This window comes from Coregonus clupeaformis, chromosome 26 (assembly GCF_020615455.1).
Source record: "Coregonus clupeaformis isolate EN_2021a chromosome 26, ASM2061545v1, whole genome shotgun sequence".
Classification (NCBI taxonomy): Eukaryota; Metazoa; Chordata; class Actinopteri; order Salmoniformes; family Salmonidae; genus Coregonus; species Coregonus clupeaformis.
This window is the reverse complement of record NC_059217.1, coordinates 31,811,519-31,823,751: the sequence shown is the minus strand read 5'-3', so window position 1 is coordinate 31,823,751 and position 12,233 is coordinate 31,811,519. Positions and strand designations below refer to the sequence as shown.

The window sequence follows — 12,233 nt, the reverse complement described above, 5'->3', positions numbered from 1 at the left end:
AAACGTCCTGCACGGTGTTGGGCTGTAAGCACAACCCCCACCTGTGGACGTCGTGCCCTCATACCACCCTCATGGAGTCTGTTTCTGACAGTTTGAGCAGACACATGCACATTTGTGGCCTGCTGGAGGTCATTTTGCAGGGCTCTGGCAGTGCTCCTCCTGCTCCTCCTTGCACAAAGTCGGAGGTAGCGGTCCTGCTGCTGGGTTGTTGCCCTCCTACGGCCTCCTCCACGTCTCCTGATGTACTGGCCTGTCTCCTGGTAGCGCCTCCATGCTCTGGACACTACGCTGACAGACACAGCAAACCTTCTTGCCACAGCTCGCATTGATGTGCCATCCTGGATGAGCTGCACTACCTGAGTCACTTGTGTGGGTTGTAGACTCCGTCTCATGCTACTACTAGAGTGAAAGCACCGCCAGCATTCAAAAGTGACCAAAACATCAGCCAGGAAGCATAGGAACTGAGAAGTGGTCTGTGGTCACCACCTGCAGAACCATTTCGTCTATTCCATTTGCACAACAGAATGTGACATTTATTGTCAATCAGTGTTGCTTCCTAAGTGGACAGTTTGATTTCACAGAAGTGTGATTGACTTGGAGTTACATTGTGTTGTTTAAGTGTTCCCTTTATTTTTTGGAGCAGTGTATATATATATATATATATATATATATATATATATATATATATATATATATATATATAAATACATATACATATCCTTTAAAAATATATATCTCCCTTTATTACTTTTCAACCCCACCACCCCTTCCCTAATTGGAGTAAACTAGTGAACAACAATGCTTAGGCCTCTACTTCCAGCTTATACATACTATATACATTTTATGGACACAGTCAATTTTACAATAATTATATTTTGTTTGTTTTTACTCCTGAACTTCCTCTACCCTCAACCTCTCCGATCATTTTCATGATGTCCATCCGGTTTGCTTCTATAAGCCATATCTTTCTAACTGTGTTCTTTCACAAAAGCTCTCAACCTATAACCTATATACTTATTATGGACACAGTATTCTTTACATTAGTTATCTTGTTGTTATTAGTTGTTGTTAGTTGTTATTAGTCCCATCCTTCAACTTCATTCAACACCTCCCATCTATCTCTTAACACCATCCATATTGGATTTCTATTTGCCATATATTTTTCAACTGTACTGTGATGTTTCACAAAAGTTCTGAACCCTTCTATGCTCATTGTTTCTACAGATTGTCTATTTAAAATAAACATTTTTGCTAAAAGTATTATTATATTATTGATCGATTGACTATGACTTTTCAGATCACCCAGTAGTGCTATCTGCAAGGTTAGCTCCAGGTAATTATTGCAATCCTTCAGCCATTCCTGGGCCTGTGTCCAAAAACAAGCTACAAATGGACAGTACCAAAACAAATGATCTAACGATTCCCTCTTTGCAGCAAAATCTGCAGAGCTGGGAAGATTGTATCCCCCATATAAATAACATTATATTGGTAGCAAGAATTTTGTATAATAATTTAAATTGAACAATTCTAAGTTTATTCTACAAAAATCGAATTAGCATATTAAAACAATCCCCATCAAAATCCGTCAGTTTAAGCTAGAGATATGTGTTTTTTTGGCATTTGATGCGTCTCAATCCACCGCACTTCCACATCTGTGGTGAAAGGTGACAGAGCTAGAGCGGTGTTTGTCACACCATGAGACATCCCGAAAATCGGTTTTCTCACAAAATATTCTGTAGCGTCCGAACGGTTTGGCCTACAAACTATTATGACCCCTCTGAGCTAAATGATCCTTGGTCTGACCTTCTTAAAACAATTCCATATAGCTTAGCAGAACCCCCTCCCCTGGCTTAGACAGGGCTTAGACTCTTATGGGTTAATCATCAGGTAGAACAGAAAACCAGCAGGCTCCGGACCTCGTAGGGTAAGAGTTGAATACCCCTGGTCTATGTCATGGAAAGAGCAGGTGCTCCTAATGTTTTGTATACTCAGTGTATAGAAGCTTCTCTGTTAGTGATGCTGAAGGCCTCCATATGTATTCTTACAATTCCCCATACTGCTATCTCACACGGTCTCTGAGCGAGGGGTTAGCTTTAGAAACACACATGCACATAGCTATAGGAGCAAGAGGTTTGCTTTAGACACGCTTTGGGCTGTGGTAGGTTCTGATGAAATCCACAGGTTGTGTCGTGGCACGATATTCTCTAAAACACAGTGAGCCGTGCTTGTTTCTTTCAGACACACTCACTTCCTTCCTGCTGTGCCACGATGTCTGTTTGACTCAGCGTCTTCATGATTCACATGGTGTGACAGAGGACTCTAAACATGACTGGCAGACTGGCATTAGCAATAGTATTATGACTGTAATCTGCAGAGCCATCCCAGGATGTACGCAGTGATGGAGGGATCTGATGAAGAGAGGGATGAAACACTCCTCCATCAGTGGGGATGACTGTATCCTCTATCTATCACACTGTACACACACCACACTTCTCCCTGACTCCCTGAGACAGTGTTCCCCCTTTAAATGTTCCGCTGGCATGTTTCCAGTAGGACCACATTAAGGAGTGCACAGTCCCCCTCTCCCCTGGTGTCTGCTGCTGAGTCTGCATTTCTCACACAATAGTCTGGGAGGTGGTGTGTGTGTGTGTGTGTGCACAGAAAGCCTCTTTGCTGTGATAAGGCCTGGACCATCCAGGGGTTAAAGGTCAGAGGTGGTCACCAGGGGGACAAGGCCTGCTCTGATTGGATGACTAGGTCCTTGTGAGGACAGCGGTTTGGAATGCGTCCCGTCTGAGGAAGGGGTTTGAAATGCTGCCCACATCTTTAAATGTCGTGGCCAGATATATGATACCATTCACCACTCTGCTCAAAATACTGCTACACACACACCACATACATGAATTCACATTTGTAAGTATGAATGCACACACACGCATGCATGCACACACAGACATACAAACACACACACACACACACAGGGCCTGTTTTTCTAGTGAAGTATCTTTGTGTGTTGTTGAGCTGAGAGGGTCTATTATGGGTCTCTCTATGATGATGTCCTGACTCCGTCAAAGGTCATTAGTAAAGGTTGTTAAAGGTCATGCTCTGACAGCAGTCTGGAATATGACCCCTCATCTCTATATCTGTCCCCATCAGCTGAGCCTGTTTGGATGTGTGGGAGAAGGAGAGAAGGAAGGATGAGAGGAGGAAGGTGAAAAGAGGAAGAGAAGAAAGGAGGAGAGAAAGAGAAGGAAGGAGTAGTGAAGGAGAGAGGGCGACTTCAGGGCTTAAGTCATAATATCCCATTGCTAAGGGCTGTTATATCCCGTTGCTAACAGCCTTTTCCATAGGCCCACTTCCTGCCCAGTCTGCCCGGTTTCCTGTTTGGCCGATGATGTCATCAGGACCTCCATATCTCTTCCTCCCTCTCGGGAAACTCAGGGGGAGGCGGAAGGTGGAGAGAGGGGGGAGGACAGGGGTGAGGAGGGAGGAGATGGGTGAAAGAGAAGGATAGAGCAGTGACCTCAGGAAGAGGCTGGCATTCCGTTTCTCTTCCTCCCTCTGCCTCCCACGCTAGGGCATAGTGAGCTCACTACCCGGGGGGGAGGGGGAGGAAGAGGGTGGAGAGAGGGCTGAGGAAAGGGGTGAGGAAGGGAGAGACATCTTACGCCTGGCTCACTGTGTTCAAGTCCTAATAATGATGATGATGATGATGATGATGTAGGGCTGTGGTCAAATTCCTCTCTAGCTACTTATTATGTGTAGGTACTTTAACTCTCTCTCTCGCTCTCCCTCTATCGCTCTCTAGGTGTTCTATGTATCTGACCTGTTCAAACCGAGGGTGAAGCCTGCCTCGCCCCCTCCCTCCCCCATCAAGAAGGAGCTCCTCCCCCCTGCTGACATCATCGAGCGGAACAACCACCACAACATGGTGTGAGACAGGCCCCGCCCCTTCCCGTGACCGAGGAGCCTATCACAGCGCTGTTCGCCTCCCATTGGACAGTAGAATGTAGTGACCAGAGAGACTGTCGCCATGTCTCATATCACACTCTGTTCCTTATTTAGTGCGCTACTTATCACACCCTGTGGTCCAAAGTAGTGCACTACTTAGGAAATAGCCTGTTATTTGAGACCTGCCCTGCAGAGACCACTCTCACTATCCAGACTCTTTAACTACTATTGTTATTACTACTATTCTGATTTGAGCCCAAGTTAGAGCAAAAATAAAATAATCAAAAGCTAAAAGACAAGAAGTTACAGACAGCAGTGCAGAGCCACTGAAACGGAACACTTTGTAACTACACAAAGGGAAAAAATAAAAATAAGTGAATGAATGAATGAAGGAAAGACAGAGAAACTGTCTCTGTCTGAGGCCTTGACATAGGATAACAACTTCCTTAGTGATAGGAACGATATTACTGCAATATTACTAGCAAACGACACATACAGTATATGAGTAACATTACAGAGCAGAATCATTTACAGCACTATAATCCAGTTGACTGTCAATTATCACCACTCGCCACCAGATGGAGCAGCTATTAGAATGCTTGTTGATGATCACGTAGAGCAGGGGTGTCAAACTCATTCCATGGAGGGCCTAGTGTCTGCTGGGTTTTGGTCTTTCCTTTCGATTAAGACTTAGACAACCAGGTGAGGGGAGTTACTTAATAATTAGTGACCTTAATTAATCAATCAAGTACAAGGGAGGAGCGAAAACCTGCAGACACTCAGCCCTCCGTGGAATGAGTTTGACACATGACATAGAGGGTTAAAGTTAACCTGTAACTAGTTAACTTGTCCAATGCCAGCTACTGACTACTACTAGAGAAGGAAGAGACCTGGAGAGGAACCAGACTCAAAGGGGGACACATACTACTCTAGCTCCTACCACAAGGAAAAAGTTTGGACTAGTCTAGTTCTCAGCTCAACTAGCTGCCCCTCTGGGTAGTCTAACCTGGGATGATGCTTTCTGAAAGAGGGGGGTAGGATGAAGCAGGGGTTCTTGAAAGAGGGAGGTTAAAGGAGTAGGGATATTGATTGGTATTAGTTTGGGGGAGTCGGGGGAGGAAGAGAAGGAGGGGGAGGTAAATATCTCTCAGCCACCTGTCACCTGGTGTGGGGGCGTGGCTGTGCCATGCTTCCGTCTCAATGGCTGCGTATGTGGGGGTGTGGTCTGTCACAATGGACACAGGGTTGATTGACAGCTAAACTGGCACATTATGGGATAGGGGCTCTTTCCGCTGGCAGAGAGGGGCTCTGGCCCACCCAATCACTCGCTAGCAGTATGTATGTATGTGTCCTGTATGTCACTGTGTTGGTGCGTGCCTATGTGTGTGCTTTTGTGTGTGTGTGATGTGTATAGGTTTGCGTGTCTTGTGTATTTGTGTGATTGTCTTTGTGTCTGTGTGTGTCTTTGATGAACCCTCCTGGTAGTGTGTGTAGAATGAACCTTACTCACACAAACCATTGTCTGTGCCAAGAATGTGTGCCACTATATGTGTGTGGGCGTGTGAGTGTGTGTGTGATTATGTGTATGTGTTTATGTGTGTGTGTCAGAGAGGGCCAGAGGTGGAGGACTGAGACCCTGTCTAGAGAACGTTAGAAAACTGTGGATTTCATATTTTTATATTCTGCTACGATGCATCTTTAACATGTTCAGTGCTAGTCCAGTGATGTCATTAACTAACCACTCCCCATCAGCCATTTTATTTTACAGCTCAGCTTACTCAGGGCAAATCTCAAATGGAACGCTATTCCCTACAGAATGCTCTTCTTGCTCAAATAAGTGCGCTAGATAGCGAATAGGGTGCCATTTTGGACAGAGCCTAAGACATCTTCTCAACATCACCACTTCAAAACGTTGCACAGCTTTCTAATCACGTTTAGTCCGTCCTATTATTTCGGCAAACCATTTCCTTTTAATTTTATAAATATATAAATAATGTATAGTTCACTAAAATTAACTGTGTAAGATATTATTTCTAATGTTTAACTATTGTCCACTATGAAACCACAACCTGTGTTCTCTACCAAGTGCTGCTTAAAAAGCATTGATTGACAGATTTTTTTATTTAGTTAACTAAAATATTGTAGATTTGTGATAGTACGTTTTTAATACGCATTGAAAACAAACCTACAATTGTATTAAAATTCACTATTAGTATTTTTGTATTGTCTCATTTTGTACAAAATAAATATTAGCAAAGTTTTTGTTTCTGCTTAATGTACTTATCTCTACTACATGAGCTTTTAAATAAAAAGCCCATTATAAACACAACTATGTGAAGTCTTGTCTTGACTGTATGGTTTTATATTGATGGTCTGTAGTGTTAGTTGAAGTGTTGTTCATGACAACTCCACAACAGTGTCTTAAGAGCATCCATAACACATTTCAAATGTGAGCAAAATGTTATAAAAGCTTATGTCAACTGGAACAACTTGAGAGTTATATTTGCCTGTCATGACCTAGAGTATATATTTCTTTACATTAGTGTAGTAAGATATCGACAACACTGTTATGGATGTGTCATGAACAACACTTTAAAAGTGTTACCAAAAGTAGTATTCTACGCACATCTATCTTGGCACAGGAGCTGGACTCGAGAAGAACCTCCCATTTTAAAAATAGTGTTGATACTTTTCTTGAAGGTAAAATGTGTTAGTACAGACACCACCATTAGTTCCAGTCAGATACAAACACCACAGACACCATAGGAAATTACTCAAGTACTGTAATTATAAGTATTTAGGTCATACAGGTGTAATTTACACACACATACACAGTGAACTCGAGAGGGCTCAGAGGAGCAAGTGTGTGTGTGTGCGTGCCTGGGTGTGTGTGTGAATGTGTGAGCGTGTACAGCGTCATGTTGTGTGACAGCGTGAGAAACAGGCAATGTAATTTTCTCTGCAGTAAAGTCCCTAGATTATGTTGCAAAATGAGGATCTTTATGGGTAAATGAAATTTCCCAAAATGCTGTACATGAAATAGAGTTAATGTTTTTTATTATCCAATAATGTTTTTTGTTGTTGCATTCATCAATGTGTGAGCGTGTACAGCGTCATGTTGTGTGACTGAGTGAGAAACAGGTGATGTAATTTTCTCTGTGGTAAATAGTTTTCAGCTCAGGAGAGCCTCTTAAGAACTGAAAATTACTAAATAGATGTGGTGTTGAAACCCAGGTTCTGAGAAGACAGTGTGACGTTAGAACCCTGGAGGATCTTTATGGGGAAATGAAATCTTTCGGTTTCCCAAAATGCTGTACATGAAATAGAGTTAATGTTTTTTATTATCCAATAATGTTTTTTTGTTGTTGCATTCATCCAAAAAGCATATTGACATTTAATTGAAATTATTATATTCTAGCATTTCTAATCAACAGTGGACATTTTCAGACATGAATCTGAGAAAATCCTGTTATCTGAAACAGACACAAAGAGGACTGACAGAGACAACACATACACACACCCAAGCAGGCACATACTTACACATACCCACCATCCAAGAGCCCAGAGAGTTAGAAAACAGAACAGGAGAAATTAGCTGCTATACTGTTAATTAACCTTCACTTTGGAGAAAACAACATCAATTAATATCAAACATGCACAACACACACACGCACACACACAAGGGGCATGAAAGAATGGAGCTGCAATGGATAACTGCCGTTTTACAGACTCCTGACCAGTTCTGCTATTTTGTGCTGATTTTTGTGCACAACTATGTGAAGTCTTGTCTTGACTGTATGGTTTTATATTGATGGTCTGTAGTGTTAGTTTCATGTCTCAACTGAGTCTAATGAAAGTAGGGTAACACTTGAAGTGTTGTTCATGACAACTCCACAACAGTGTCTTAAGAGCATCCATAACACATTTCAAAACGTGACCAAAATGTTATAAAAGCTTATGTCAACTGGAACAACTTGAGAGTTATATTTGCCTGTCATTACTAGGAGTATACAGTGGGGGAAAAAAGGATTTAGTCAGCCACCAATTGTGCATGTTCTCCCACTTAAAAAGATGAGAGAGGCCTGTAATTTTCATCATAGGTACACGTCAACTATGACAGACAAATTGAGAGAAAAAAATCCAGAAAATCACATTGTAGGATTTTTAATGAATTTATTTGCAAATTATGGTGGAAAATAAGTATTTGGTCACCTACAAACAAGCAAGATTTCTGGCTCTCACATACCTGTAACTTCTTCTTTAAGAGGCTCCTCTGTCCTCCACTCGTTACCTGTATTAATGGCACCTGTTTGAACTTGTTATCAGTATAAAAGACACCTGTCCACAACCTCAAACAGTCACACTCCAAACTCCACTATGGCCAAGACCAAAGAGCTGTCAAAGGACACCAGAAACAAAATTGTAGACCTGCACCAGGCTGGGAAGAGTGAATCTGCAATAGGTAAGCAGCTTGGTTTGAAGAAATCAACTGTGGGAGCAATTATTAGGAAATGGAAGACATACAAAACCACTGATAATCTCCCTCGATCTGGGGCTCCACGCAAAATCCCAGAACCACACGGGGGGACCTAGTGAATGACCTGCAGAGAGCTGGGACCAAAGTAACAAAGCCTACCATCAGTAACACACTACGCCGCCAGGGACTCAAATCCTGCAGTGCCAGACGTGTCCCCCTGCTTAAGCCAGTACATGTCCAGGCCCGTCTGAAGTTTGCTAGAGTGCATTTGGATGATCCAGAAGAGGATTGGGAGAATGTCATATGGTCAGATGAAACCAAAATAGAACTTTTTGGTAAAAACTCAACTCGTCGTGTTTGGAGGACAAAGAATGCTGAGTTGCATCCAAAGAACACCATACCTACTGTGAAGCATGGGGGTGGAAACATCATGCTTTTGGGCTGTTTTTCTGCAAAGGGACCAGGACGACTGATCCGTGTAAAGGAAAGAATGAATGGGGCCATGTATCGTGAGATTTTGAGTGAAAACCTCCTTCCATCAGGAAGGGCATTGAAGACGAAACGTGGCTGGGTCTTTCAGCATGACAATGATCCCAAACACACCGCCCGGGCAACGGAGTGGCTTCGTAAGAAGCATTTCAAGGTCCTGGAGTGGCCTAGCCAGTCTCCAGATCTCAACCCCATAGAAAATCTTTGGAGGGAGTTGAAAGTCCGTGTTGCCCAGCGACAGCCCCAAAACATCACTGCTCTAGAGGAGATCTGAATGGAGGAATGGGCCAAAATACCAGCAACAGTGTGTGAAAACCTTGTGAAGACTTACAGAAAACGTTTGACCTGTGTCATTGCCAACAAAGGGTATATAACAAAGTATTGAGAAACTTTTGTTATTGACCAAATACTTATTTTCCACCATAATTTGCAAATAAATTCATTAAAAATCCTACAATGTGATTTTCTGGATTTTTTTTCCTCATTTTGTCTGTCATAGTTGACGTGTACCTATGATGAAAATGACAGGCCTCTCTCATCTTTTTAAGTGGGAGAACTTGCACAATTGGTGGCTGACTAAATATTTTTTTCCCCACTGTGTATTTCTTTACATTAGTGTAGTAAGATATCGACAACACTGTTATGGATGTGTCATGAACAACACTTTAAAAGTGTTACCAAAAGTAGTATTCTACGCACATCTATCTTGGCACAGGAGCTGGACTCGAGAAGAACCTCCCATTTTAAAAATAGTGTTGATACTTTTCTTGAAGGTAAAATGTGTTAGTACAGACACCACCATTAGTTCCAGTCAGATACAAACACCACAGACACCATAGGAAATTACTCAAGTACTGTAATTATAAGTATTTAGGTCATACAGGTGTAATTTACACACACATACACAGTGAACTCGAGAGGGCTCAGAGGAGTTGATTTCACACTTTGGCAGAGCAGAGGAGCAAGTGTGTGTGTGTGCATGCCTGGGTGTGTGTGTGAATGTGTGAGCGTGTACAGCGTCATGTTGTGTGACTGAGTGAGAAACAGGCAATGTAATTTTCTCTGCAGTAAAGTCCCTAGATTATGTTGCAAAATGAGGATCTTTATGGGTAAATGAAATTTCCCAAAATGCTGTACATGAAATAGAGTTCATGTTTTTTATTATCCAATAATGTTTTTTGTTGTTGCATTCATCAATGTGTGAGCGTGTACAGCGTCATGTTGTGTGACTGAGTGAGAAACAGGTGATGTAATTTTCTCTGTGGTAAATAGTTTTCAGCTCAGGAGAGCATCTTAAGAACTGAAAATTACTAAATAGATGTGGTGTTGAAACCCAGGTTCTGAGAAGACAGTGTGACGTTAGAACCCTGGTTCTGAGAAGGCATTGTGGTTTTAGAACCCAGGTTCTGAGTGGACAGTGTGGTGTTAGAACCCAGATTCTGAGAGGACAGTGTTGGGACAGTGTGGTGTTAGAACCCAGGTTCTGAATGGACAGTGTGGTGTTAGAACCCGGGTTCTGAGAGGACAGTGTGGTGTTAGAACCCAGGTTCTGAGTGGACAGTGTGGCGTTAGAGCCCAAGTTCTGAGTGGACAGTATACCATTACCTTCCACCACTCACCTGCATCCATCTAACATGTTTGTGTTTCAAACCAGAAAGAAGACAACACCAGTCTAAACACATCTACTCACTACAGGCAGATTCATGAGGAAATGTAGAGGGTATTAGAAGGTTCTAACCTAGTTTTAGTAAATCCAATATGTGAAGGTGTTAGATTACAATGACTACAGTTGAATGGTTTCCATGCTCTCATTCAGTTCTCTGACAGACTGGATGCGTAGGTGGTGGATCAGCGATGAACAATAATATGAGGGAGTAGTGATAATCTGGTTTACCCTAGATTATGTTCCAAAAGGGGGATCTTTATGGGGAAATGAAATCTTCCGGTTTCCCAAAATACTGTACCTGAAATAGAGTTAATGTTTTTTATTATCCAATAATGTTTTTTGTTGTTGCATTAATCCAAAAAGCACATTGAGATTTAATTGAAATTACAGTTGAAGTCGGAAGTTTACATACAGTGGGGAAAAAAAGAATTTAGTCAGCCACCAATTGTGCAAGTTCTCCCACTTAAAAAGATGAGAGAGGCCTGTAATTTTCATCATAGGTACACGTCAACTATGACAGACAAAATTAGATTTTTTTTCTCCAGAAAATCACATTGTAGGATTTTTAATGAATTTATTGCAAATTATGGTGGAAAATAAGTATTTGGTCAATAACAAAAGTTTCTCAATACATTGTTATATACCCTTTGTTGGCAATGACACAGGTCAAACGTTTTCTGTAAGTCTTCACAAGGTTTTCACACACTGTTGCTGGTATTTTGGCCCATTCCTCCATGCAGATCTCCTCTAGAGCAGTGATGTTTTGGGGCTGTCGCTGGGCAACACAGACTTTCAACTCCCTCCAAAGATTTTTTTATGGGGTTGAGATCTGGAGACTGGCTAGGCCACTCCAGGACCTTGAAATGCTTCTTACGAAGCCACTCCTTCGTTGCCGGGCGGTGTGTTTGGGATCATTGTCATGCTGAAAGACCCAGCCACGTTTCGTCTTCAATGCCCTTGCTGATGGAAGGAGGTTTTCACTCAAAATCTCACGATACATGGCCCCATTCATTCTTTCCTTTACACGGATCAGTCGTCCTGGTCCCTTTGCAGAAAAACAGCCCAAAAGCATGATGTTTCCACCCCCATGCTTCACAGTAGGTATGGTGTTCTTTGGATGCAACTCAGCATTCTTTGTCCTCCAAACACAACGAGTTGAGTTTTTACCAAAAAGTTCTATTTTGGTTTCATCTGATCATATGACATTCTCCCAATCCTCTTCTGGATCATCCAAATGCACTCTAGCAAACTTCAGACGGGCCTGGACATGTACTGGCTTAAGCAGGGGGACACGTCTGGCACTGCAGGATTTGAGTCCCTGGCGGCGTAGTGTGTTACTGATGGTAGGCTTTGTTACTTTGGTCCCAGCTCTCTGCAGGTCATTCACTAGGTCCCCCCGTGTGGTTCTGGGATTTTTGCTCACCGTTCTTGTGATCATTTTGACCCCACAGGGTGAGATCTTGTGTGGAGCCCCAGATCGAGGGAGATTATCAGTGGTCTTGTATGTCTTCCATTTCCTAATAATTGCTCCCACAGTTGATTTCTTCAAACCAAGCTGCTTACCTAGCTGCTTACCTATTGCAGATTCAGTCTTCCCAGCCTGGTGCAGGTCTACAATTTTGTTTCTGGTGTCCTTTGAAAGCTCTTTGG

At 42.4% G+C, this 12,233-nt stretch overlaps 1 protein-coding gene across 2 annotated transcripts in view; it reads left to right on the top strand.

The window, feature by feature from the left end:
* plpp3 (phospholipid phosphatase 3) overlaps positions 1-6,280 on the top strand; it is a 37,405-nt gene extending 31,125 nt beyond the window's left edge. For both annotated transcript variants that reach the window (XM_045207815.1, XM_045207814.1), the window contains exon 7: positions 3,809-6,280. In XM_045207815.1, coding sequence (XP_045063750.1) covers positions 3,809-3,937 — 129 coding nt within the window. In that variant the 3' untranslated portion in view covers positions 3,938-6,280. The remainder of the gene's footprint in view (positions 1-3,808) is intronic.
* The last annotated feature ends 5,953 nt before the right edge of the window (positions 6,281-12,233 follow it).